Genomic DNA, 12105 nt, shown 5'->3' with positions numbered 1-12105 from the left:
AATCCCGTAGCCTGTATCTCTGTATTCTCACTAACATTGCCCTTTCCAATATGAATACTAATGAAAAGTATTCATCAAGCACTTTCTTATGTCCTCAGATTCCACACACAACTTCCCACTATTGTCTTTGATTGGCCCTAATCCTATTCCAGTCATTCTTTTATTCCTGATATACCTATAGAAGGCTTTAGGGTTTGCCTTGATCCTATCCGCCAACAACATCTCATTTCCCCTCCTGGCTCTTCTTAGTCCTCTCTTTAGGTTTTCTCTGGCTAACTAAAAACTCTCAAGCCCCCTAACTAAGCCTTCACGTCTCATCCTCACATAAGCCTTCTTTCTTCCTCTTGACAAGAGCTTCAACTTCTTTCATAAACCACAGTTCCCACGCTCAACAACTTCCTCCCTGCCTGACAGGTACATATTTATCAAGGACATGCAGTAGCTGTTCCTTGAATAAGCTCAAGTATCTCCACCCCCTGCAGTTTCCTTCCCCATTGTAAATCTTGCCTAAGTGCATCATAATTGCCTTTCCCCCAGCTATAACTCTTGCCCTGTGGAATATACTTATCACTGCCAATTGCTATTGTAAACATAACTGAACTATGGTCACTAGCACCAAAGTGCTCGCCTACCTCCAAATCTAACACCTGGCCGGGTTCATTCCCTATTACCAAATTCAATTTGGCATCTCAACTTGTTGGTCTGTCTGCATACTGTGTCAGAAAACCCTCCTACATACATTGAGCAAAAACTAACCCATCTAAAGTACATGAATTGGAGTATTCCCAGTCAATATTTGGGAAGTTAAAGCCCCCATAACAACTCCCCAGTTACTCTCGCTCCTATCCAGAATCATCTTTACTATCCTTTCCTCTACATTTCTGGAACAATTCGGAGGCGTATAGAAAACTCCCTTTCTTGTTTCGAATCTCAGCCCAAACTACCTCAGTTGACATATCCTCAAACGTTATCTCAGCAGCTGTAATACTGTCCTTGACTAACAAAGCCACACCTCTCCCTCTTTTACCATCTTCTCTGTTCTCACTGAACCATGTAAATTCCAGAACCTGCAACAACCATTTGTGTCCCTGCTCTATCCATGTCTCTGAAATGGCCACAACGTTGAAATCCCATGTACCAACCCATGCTGCAAGTTCACCCACCTTATTCTTGGTGCTCCTGGCGTTGAAGTAGACACATTCCAAACCAACAGCTATTGTTTCATTCAACAGCTTTTCATCTCTCAATGTGTGAATTTGTTAAGCAAATATGATATTACGATTTCAGCTGGTGTTCTCCTAGACTGGTCAGATCCTGGAACGCAACTTGGTTTAACAGAAACAAAAAACGGAAGTCACTGGAAAGCACCCAATGACCTTTCGTAAGGACTGGACCCGAAATGTTAACTGCTGCAAGACCTGCTGAGCTTTTCCAGAAATATATGTTTTTGTTTCTGATTTACAGCATCCGCAGTTGTTTCAGTTTTTGGTTTGAGAGAACTTTTTTTGGTTAGTTCGTTAATATGATGCATAGTCAATGAAATGCATTTACAAAGAACTCCAGATTTTATTTAACAATAAGCTTATTACACAAAAGAAGACTTTAAAAAAGCTGTCTAAATGAAGTAGACAGTTAGCAGGGTCTAAAATGCACAATAAATCTGTTTGCCAGATTTTCAGAACTGACACAAATCTCAAGAAATTACCACTCCCCAACGTATTTTAATATTTTTATGTTTCTATTTAACTAACTCCAGGTTTTGTGCCATGGAGTGTTGAAAAAATCAATGACTCCTTTTCAGTTCCACTGACATGAATGTCTCATAAATCTGAGAGTCTCAACTTACTCAGCTCTAACGACCTGCAGATTGCGAACCAGCCTTCCTGGTTTGGGAGCTTAACAAACTAAACCCCATTGCTGAGGTAAGGGTTCCCTGAGCTGCAGTGAACTCCCTCCAGGAGAGTAACTAAATGTCCTTCTGAACTCAACTCTGCTGTCTTATAAACTAACTTAAAATCATGCTCAATCCTAGATCCTTCTGAACTGACCAACAGTATAAACAACTTTCCATTAAAATCACGTAAGTCTGTTGTGACCTGCTTTCTGACAAATATTACAAGAGACAATTGACAATAGTTGCAGGAGTAGGCCATTCGGCCCTTTGAGGCAGCACCACCATTCATTATGATCATGGCTGATCACCCACAATCAGTATCCTGTTCCTGCCTTATCCCCATAATCCTTCATTCCACCGTCTTTCAGAGCTCTATCCATCTCTTTCTTGAAAGTTTGCAGAGACTTGGCCTCCACTGTCTTCTGGGGCAGAGCATTCCACACACCCACCACTCTCTGGGTGAAAAGGTTTCTCTTCAACTCTGTTCTCAATGGCCTACCCCTTATTTTTAAACCATGTCCTCTGGTTCTGGACATCAGCAGAAACATGCTTCCTGCCTCCAGAGTGCGCATGGCGGTGATTGCTCTGATATTACTGCACCTCCATAGGATGGGGAGTGTAATGAGAATCTGGTAATTGATATGAACAGTATCCATTCTACACAAGGATACAGAGACTTAGAGTCATAGAGATGTACAGCATGGAAACAGACCCTTCGGTCCAACCCGTCCATACCGACCAGATATCCCAACCCAGTCTAGTCCCACCTGCCAGCACCCGGCCCATATCCCTCCAAACCTTTCCTATTCATATACCCATTCCTCTTAAATATTGCAATTGTACTAGCCTCCACCACTTCCTCTGGCAGCTCATTCCATACACGTACCACCCTCTGGTCCCTTTTATATCTTTCCCCTCTCATCCTAAATCTATGCCCTCTAGTTCTGGACTCCCCGACCCCAGGGAAAAGACTTGTCTATTTATCCTATCCATGCCCCTCATAATTTTGTAAACCTCTATAAGGTCACCCCTCAGCCTCCGACTCTCCAGGGAAAACAGCCCCAGCCTGTTCAGCCTCTCCCTGTAGCTCAGATCCTCCAACCCTGGCAACATCCTTGTAAATTTTTTCTGAACCATTTCAAGTTTCATAACATCTTTCCGATAGGAAGGAGACCAGAATTGTACACAATAGTCCAACAGTGGCCTAACCAATGTCTGTACATCCACAACATGACCTCCCAACTCCTGTACTCAATACTCTGACCAATAAAGGAAAGCATACCAAACGCCTTCTTCACTATCCTATCTACCTGCGACTCCACTTTCAAGGAGCTATGAACCTGCACTCCAAGGTTTCTTTGTTCAGCAACACTCCCTCGGACCTTACCATTAAGTGTATAAGTCCTGTTAAGATTTGCTTCCCCAAAATAAAGCATCTTGCATTTATCTGAATTAAACTCCATCTGCCACTTCTCAGCCCATTGGTCCATCTGGTCCAGATCCTGGTGTAATCTGAGGTAACCCTCTTCGCTGTCCACTACACCTCCAATTTTGGTGTCATCTGCAAACTTACTAACTGTACCTCTTATGCTCGCATCCAAATCATTTATATAAATGACAAAAAGTAGAGGGACCAGCACCGATCCTTGTGGCACTCCATTGGTCACAGGCCTCCAGTCTGAAAAACAACCCTCCACCACCATCTTCTGTCTTCTATCTTTGAGCCAGTTTTAGATCTAATTGGCTAGTTCTCCCTGTATTCCGTGAGATCTAACCTTGCTAACCAGTCTCCCATGGGGAACCTTGTCAAACGCCTTACTGAAGTCCATATAGGTCACATCTACCGCTCCGTCCTTATCAATCCTCTTTGTTACTTCTTCAAAAAACTCAATCAAGTTTGTGAGACATGATTTCCCATGCACAAAGCCATGTTGACGATCCCTAATCAGTCCTTGCCTTTCCAGATACGTGTACATCCTGTCCCTCAGTATTCCCTCCAACCACTGACGTCAGGCTCACCGGTCCATAGTTCCCTGGCTGGTCCTTAACACCTTTCTTAAACAGTGGCACCACGTTAGCCAACTTCCAGTCTTCCGGCACCTCACATGTGACTATCGATGATACAAATATCTCAGCAAGAGGCCCAGCAATCACTTCTCTAGCTTTCCCCAGAGTTCTATGGTACACCTGATCAGGTCCTGGGGATTTATCCACCTTTATGCGTTTCAAGACATCCAGCACTTCCTCCTCTGTAATATGGACATTTTGCAAGATGTCACCATCTATTTCCCTACAGTCTATATCTTCCATGTCCTTTTCCACAGTAAATACTGATGCAAAATACTCATTTAGTATCTTCCCCCACCTCCTGCGGCTACACACAAAGGCTGCCTTGCTGATCTTTGAGGGGCCCTATTCTCTCCCTAGTTACCCTTTTTCCTTAATATATTTGTAAAAACCCTTTGGATTCTCCTTAACTCTATTTGCCAAAGCTATCTCATGTCCCCTTTTTGCCCTCCTGATTTCCCTCTTAAGTGTACTCCTACTGCCTTTATACTCTTCTAAGGATTCACTCGATCTATCCTGTCTATACCTGACATATGCTTCCTTCTTTTTCTTAACCAAACCCTCAATTTCTTGCATCATCCAGCATTCCCTATACCTACCAGCCTTCCCTTCCACCCTGACAGGAATATACTTTCTCTGGATTCTTATTATCTCATTTCTGAAGGCTTCCCATTTTCCAGCCATCCCTTTTCCTGTGAACATCTGCCCCCAATCAGCTTCTGAAAGTTATTGCCTAATACCATCAAAATTGGCCTTTCTCCAATTTAGAACTTCAACTGTTAGATCTGGTGTATCCTTTTCCATCAGTATTTTAAATCTAATAGAATTATGGTCGCTGGCCCCAAAGTGCTCCCCCTCTTACACCTCAGTCACCTGCCCTGCCTTATTTCCCAATAAGGCAATTTCCATTCTCTAGTAGGTACATCCACATACTGAATCAGAAAATTTTCTTGTACCCATTTAACAGATTCCTCTCCATCTAAACCCTTAACACTATGGCAGTCCCAGTCTATGTTTGGAAAAGTAAAATCCCCTACCATAACCAGCCTATTATTCTTACAGATAGCTGAGATCTCCTTACAAATTTGTTTCTCAATTTCCTTTTAATATTAGGGGTCTGTAATACAATCCCAATAAGGTGATCATTCCTTTCTTATTTCTCAGTTCACCCAAATAACTTCCCTGGATGTATTTCCAGGAATATCCTCCCTCAGCACAGCTGTAATGCTGTCCCTTATCAAAAAAGCTACTCCCCCTCCTCTCTTGCCTCCCTTTCTATCCTTCCTGTAGCATTTCTATCCTGGAACATTCAACTGCCAGTCCTGTCCATCCCTGAGCCATGTTTCTGTAATTGCTATGATATCCCAGTCCCATGTTACTAACCATGCCCTGAGTTAATCTGCCTTCCCTGTTAGGCCTCTTGCATTGAAATAAATGCAGTTTAGTTTATCAGTCCTACCTTGTCACTGCCTGCCCTGCCTGTTTGACTCGCTTCTGTTCTCAACTGTACCAGTCTCAGATTGATCTCTTTCCTCACTATCTCCCTGGGTCCCCCCCCCCACCTTACTAGTTTAAATCCTCCTGAGTAGCTCTAGCAAATCTCCCTACCAGTATATTAGTCCCCTTCCAATTTAGGTGCAATCCATCCTTCTTGTATAGGTCACTTCTATCCCAAAAGAGATTCCAATGATCCAAAAATGTGAATCCTTCTCCCATACATCAACTCCTCAGCCATGCATTCATCTGCTCTATCCTCCTATTCCTGCCCTCACTAGCTCGTAACACTGGAAATAATCCAGATATTACTACTCTTGAGGACATCCTTTTTAAATTCCTGCCTAACTCTCTGTAATCTCCCTTCAGAATCTCAACCTTTTCCCCTCCTATGTCTTTGGTTCCAAGGTGTACAATGACCTCATGCTGGCCCCTCTCCCCCGTGAGAACATTCTGCACCCTCTCTGAGACATCCTTGATCCTGGCACCAGGGAAACAACACACCATTCTGATTTTTCGCTGCTGGCCACCGAAACATCTGCCTGTTCCTCTAACTACAGAATCCCCTAACACAATTGATCTCTTGGAAGCCGACGTACCCTTCGTTGCATTAGAGCCAGTCTCAATACCAGAACCTTAGTTGTTCGTGCTACATTCCCCTGACAATCCATCATCTCCCTATATTTCCAAAACAGCATACTTATTTGAAATGTGGATAGCCACAGAAGACTCTTGCACTAACGGCCTATCTCTCTTACCTTTCCATTAGTTAACCCAGTTATTAGATTACTTACAGTGTGGAAACAGGCCCTTCGGCCCAACAAGTCCGCACCGACCCGCCGAAGCGCAACCCACCCATACATATACCCCTTACCTAACACTACGGGCAATTTAGCATGGCCAATTCACCTGACCCGCACATCTTTGTGACTGTGGGAGGAAACCGGAGCACCCGGAGGAAACCCACGCAGACACGGGGAGAACGTGCAAACTCCACACAGTCAGTCGCCTGAGGCGGGAATTGAACCCAGGTCCCTGGCGCTGTGAGGCAGCAGTGCTAACCACTGTGCCACTGTGCCGCCTTATGTGGATGTATCTGTGACTTTTTCTCTCTCCTATAATTGCCATCCATCACACACCATTGCTGTTGCAAATTCTTCATTGCCTCAGTCTCTCCAGCCGATCCATTCGATCTGGTAGGATTTGCAACCAACAGCATTTATTGCAGATATATTCCACAGTAACCTGTAAACTCTCCTTAAACTCCCACATCTGACAAGAATCACATATCACTCTACTTAAGGTCATTTTTGCTCCTTCACAATCTACAGACCTAGAAAATAATACTGTCTTATTTTTCTACAAAACATTGCCCCAGGTTAAATTAATAGTCGTGGCTTATATTTTAAGTTCAATCAAGAGACTTATCTCCAAAAACATATAATCAAGAAAGAACCCACTGTACTGACTAATACAGCCTTTCTCTTGGACAGATTTAAAACAACAATTAACTTTTCTGATTCTGTGCTGTGAACTTCACCCAACAGTTCCTCCAAGATTAGTTGTGAATTTCACTGTTAATTTTCCCAGATGCACTCCGATGTCCAGCGACACATGAATTCAAAAACAGCAAAGGCAGTAACTGTGCAGGTTCACTGTGGTGTCAATTTCTCTCTCTCTCTCTCCCCTGCACTAACCTGACCACGTGCTTCCTTTGTCTGTTCTTCTCCCTTTTAAAAGTGCTGTTGTTTTGACCTTTTTTCCCCAAAGTTCCAAAACAACGCAATAGCATATAAAACAGTAATTGTTCCTGGAAATCACCTCCAGCCCCTAAAATACTTCAAAAAAGGAGCAGCTGTTACAGCCAGAAATTTCTCCCGTCCCTTCTGATGGGAAGAATTCCTGTAACACGGGAGGAACAATTTGACCCTTTCTGTGTGTGTCAGCTCTTTAAAAGAGCCCATTGCTCTTTTCCTGTAACACTGCTTTAGCTTTTTTTGAAAGGTATTTATCACTTTTCTTCTCTGAACCATCTCTAAATGCATGGAAAATAAGATTCTCTTCGTCTGCACACTTGATCCTTTTGCCAATTATTTCCAATCTGGATCCTCCTGTGCTTTTCTTATTCACTTGTCAGGACATTGGCGTTGCTGGCTGGGCCCAGTATTTATTGCCTGTCTCTAGTTGCCCCCCCCCCCCCACCCTTGAGAAGGTGGGGGTGAGCTGCCTTCTTGAACCGCTGCAGTCCATGTGCTGTGGGTAGACCCACAATGCCCTGAGGGAGGGAATTCCAGGATTGTGGACAGTCACCCAGTGACAGTGAAGGGACAGTGATATATGTCTAAGTCAGGATGGTCAGTGGCTTGGAGGGGAACTTGCAGGGGGCAGTGTCCCCATCTATCGGTTGCTGTTGTCCTTCTAGATGGAGGTGGTTGTGGATTCAGAAGGTGCAGTCTGAGGACCTGTGGTGAATTTCTGCAGTTCCTCACCACGACCAATCTTCTACTCACTACTAACTCTTGCTATTTATTTTATCCCATCAGAAACTTTCATAATTTTGAACATCTCATTCAAATCTCCTCTTAACCTTCTTTGTCCCAGGGCGAGCAATTCCAATTTCTCTCTCTTTTTCCATCTCACCGAGCTCCCTATCTCTGGTGCCCTTCTAGTCAATCTCCTCAGCATTCTGTCTGGAGCTTTTCAGATGCACGTAGACGTTTAACTCTCAATGTTGCAGTGCTCTGAATGACTCTGTCCTCTCTGTGGGGAACTGCATTGAACCAGCAGCAGCAGCAGGTTAGAGAAACCTAGAACTTTACATGATGTCTGGTTTCCTGCCATTCTATTTAGGCAGCTCTAACCTTGTGTGTAGCAAAGGTCCATTCTAACCCTGGGTTGTGAGGAGGTCAGAGGCGGCTGTCTGAGGCAGACCCTGAACATTATAAAGCATTTTAGTTCCAGCCAGACTAGGAAGTGGCTAGAAATAGAGCTGGAGCTTCTGGGTGACTGACAGGGTCAGGCTCTGGCTGTATGGTGTTAGGGTGGGGGGGAAGCCTGGTGCTGAGAGAGGGGTGTGAGCCTGTCTCCTGCTGCAGCTGCTGGCACTCACTGTCTCAGTCCCTGCGCCTCTCTGCCACCGACAAGCTGTGATCACAGCGTCCCGAGTTCGATACCAGAACTGCAGTCCTCCCCTCTCCAGCTCACACTAGCTCTGTCTCAAGGTACCTAGTGCTCTGTTACTGAAGGCTTGGAGGGGAGGGGAGAGGATGCCAGACAGAGGTCTGGAGGCAGCTTGAGAGTGTCGCCGCCTTCGCTGAGGGGAGGGGAGGGGGGGGGGGGGGGGGGGAGTGAGTATCTGAAAGAAGTGGAGAGTCAAGCAGGGGACTGGATCTGAGCAGCGTGCACAACTAACAGGTGTTAGCCCCAGCTCCTGGGAGCCTGGCTTGGTGGAGGTGCAGCAATGCAGAATTAACTTGCCCGCTTCCCGAGGACTGCCCGAGGCACTGGGGTGCTCGTTGCAGAGGACAGTTGGCGATGGCTCATTGTGATCAGTGGACAGGAAGGAATGCTCAATCTCCAGCACCCAGCCCTGATTTACACTGACTAACCGCGAGCCCTCCTGTCTCCTGCAACAGATTAATCTTCTCGCTGTTTCAACGACCATGCGATGGTGATTTAAACAAAAAACCCGAGCTGCTGCTGCTGCAGACTGCTTTGGAGATCAGGATTCTTCCTCTCTCTGTATCTGTTGCAAATCTCCCTTTTTTTTTAAAGTTAATTTTTTATTTTAACGCCGTTACAATGGCTGCTGCTATCGCCAGTTCTCTTATCAGACAGAAAAGACTGGCCAGAGAACAGAGAGACAGATCGCTCCCGTCTAAACGCATCAGTAGCCCCAGTAAAAGCAAAGGGATTTGTGAGAGACACTGGTTTGCTGTGTTTTCCAAAGTCAGGATTTTTGGCTTGAAGAAACGCCGCAGGAGGCGCCCAGGTTTGCTGCTTATTTGATTTAGCTTTTAATTTTGGCTTTTTTATTAAGAGAAAACATTCTTTATTTTCCAAACCGTAGGCACTGACCTCCAACCAGGTATGTCGCTTTCGCCTGCTTCTGAATGCCTTGCAGTCATTTGGTTTAAAGTTGCATTTTTTTTATGTTTACACGGATCTTTTGGAATGTCTGAGCCCACCCTGGGTCAGCTCCAGAATCTGATGCTCATACTTCTGCTGCAAAGAGACAAACACTGTGCGGGCAATGAGATTTGGAACACGCACACAGTTTCTGTCATTCCTCCTTTACAATCCGGGAGACGCATTCCTGCCTTCAAAATTATATTCAACAATCACACAGGGAGGGGGAAAAAAATCCCCAACAGCATCGAGTAAAATGACCAGGGCTTTTGGCTGAAACTTGAATTAAAAAAAAGCCATCGAGACATCTTCAAACAATGAGATGGGTGTGTGGGTGGGTGTGTGTGTCTGGGGGTTGAGGGGTGCTTTCCCAGAAAGAGTAGAAAAATCCAGACACCAAACCATCAGGAGAAAGATGAGGCTGATTGGGAATGGGATCATCGCTGGGTTTTTGCTGGTCACAGTCTTCAGTGAAATGGCCAAAAGGAATGGGCACTTGCTAGACTCCATGGGCATGATTTGGGGTGGTTAGCACTGCTGCCTCCCAGCACCAGGGACTCAGGTTTGATTCCACCCTCGGGCAGCTGTCTGTGTGGAGTTTGCACATTCTCCCCGTGTCTGCCTGGGTTTCCTCCGGGTGCTCCAGTTTCCTCCCACATTCCAAAGATGTGCAGGTCAGGTGAATTGGCCATGCTAAATTGCCCATAGTGTTAGGTGTATTAGTCAGAGGGAAATGGGTCTGGGTGGGTTGCTCTTCGGAGGGTTGGTGTGGACTTGTTGGGCCGAAGGGCCTGTTTCCACACTGTAGGGAATCTAATTGTGAATAGTTTGTATTTACTAATACTGTGCATCCCTGAGATTTACTCAGCTCTGTCATTAACCACATAGACAAGGCAGTGTTCTTTTGCGGTTTCTCAATTGCACTCCTTTGTTTCAGCTAATGATTACTCCCACCACCCTCGGAGACATTGAGTGGCTGCATTTAGACAGTGCCAGGTTTGCTGGGGTGTGGAGCCCACTCCCATCAGGTCCACATTACAGCTTGGGGAGGGTCTGCAGGTTGAAGATGGAGCCTCCTGGTCTCTGCTCTGCTCGAGAACCTCTCGTCCCTCATGGGAGAGAGGTCAGTTGTTCAGGGAGTCCTTTCCAAAGTGAAATAGAGGAGCAGGCTGTCAGATTGGCAGCAATGTTGATGTGTAACTGTACAGTACAGCGCCGATGAACATTTCCTGGGAAAGTTTCCAATTCTGCACTGTGGTTTGCTTCAGAGAAAGAGAGAGAGAGAGAGAGAGCTTATAGGGGTCTTTAGGGGTTAAAAGTCTTCACAAAACACTTATTACTCTCAGACATTTTTGAGAATTTTTCAATCATTTTAATTAAACTTTGGAGGAAAATGGTCTTAAGAAAGAGATGATCAGATTTTAATTAAGTTTCAGCAATACTGGTCAAGTTTTATTCGAATATTTAGGCTTATCCTGTTGCTCTATCGGAACCAACCTCTTTTTTTAAATATAAACTGAAAACTGCAGGTGCTGTAAATCAGAACCAAAACAGAAACTGCTGGAAAAGCTCAGCTGGTCTGGCAGCATCTGTGGAGAGAAATCAGAGTTTTCAAATCAGGTCGAGTGACCTTTTCTCAGAACTTGTAACACCATTTCTGCTTTTGTTTCTCTTTTTTAAGTGCCCTGTGTCAATCCGTCAGAAGTTACAGTCAGATAGAAAGTGAGAAGTCTCCTTTTACCATCACTGACCAGTCTCAAATATTCATAATCTGAAAGAATCAGTTTGTCAAATGTGCAATGTTGGAGAGTTTGTACATTCACCAAAGATCATTAGATAGCACCTTCCAAACCCACAACAACTTCAGTCTAGGACAAGGGCCGCAGATACCTGGGAACATCACCTCATGCAAATTTCCCTCCGAGCCACTCACCATCCCGACTTTGAAAAATAGCACCGTTCCTTCAGCACCGCTGGGTCAGAATCCTAGAAATTCCTCCCTAAGGGCATTGGGGGTCAACCTACAGCACATGGACAGAAGTGGTTCAAGAAGGCAGCTCTCCCCCACCTTCTCAAGGGGGCAACTAGGGACAGGCAACAAAAATGCTGCATAGCCAGACTTGCCCATATCCCATAAGGGAATAAATAATAATAGAAGGAGAGAGAATTGTGTTTAACTGAGGTTGTGTGTCAGTTGAATGTTCTGAGCACAGTTACAACCACCATTTAATTTGGGTGGCCACCGCCATTTCTGTGAGGAAAGTTATTACCCTGTGTGTGGTTGGGCTCTGTCTTTAATTCTGAGGATATTCACTGGGGATTGCTGACATCATTCTGAAAAGGTATCTGCTATATGCATGCCAGGAAGGTATATAGCGTTTGGGAGTACCATCTATTTTAATAACATATCATCCATCATAACAGAAACTAGAAATATATTCACAAATGAATTCCCTCTCTGCAGATGCTGGAAATCTAAAACAACATGCATGGTGGCACAGTGGTTAGCACTGCTGCCTCAC

The 12105-nt window shown here is 44.9% G+C and overlaps 1 protein-coding gene across 6 annotated transcripts in view; it reads left to right on the top strand.

Moving 5' to 3' along the window:
* The window catches only part of fgf13a (fibroblast growth factor 13a), a 745108-nt gene that overhangs the window by 474795 nt on the left and 258208 nt on the right, over positions 1-12105 (top strand). Inside the window, exon 1 of one of the 6 annotated variants that reach the window (XM_060832392.1) lies at positions 9257-9446. The exons of the other annotated variants lie outside the window; for them this stretch is intronic. Coding sequence (XP_060688375.1) covers positions 9257-9446 — 190 coding nt within the window. Of the gene's footprint in view, positions 1-9256; positions 9447-12105 lie in introns of those variants that run through there. 6 annotated transcript variants of the gene reach the window in all.

Source organism: Hemiscyllium ocellatum, chromosome 11 (genome assembly GCF_020745735.1).
Source record: "Hemiscyllium ocellatum isolate sHemOce1 chromosome 11, sHemOce1.pat.X.cur, whole genome shotgun sequence".
Classification (NCBI taxonomy): domain Eukaryota; kingdom Metazoa; phylum Chordata; class Chondrichthyes; order Orectolobiformes; family Hemiscylliidae; genus Hemiscyllium; species Hemiscyllium ocellatum.
Note: the sequence above shows the minus strand (reverse complement) of the source record. Positions and strands in the feature narration are given on the sequence as shown.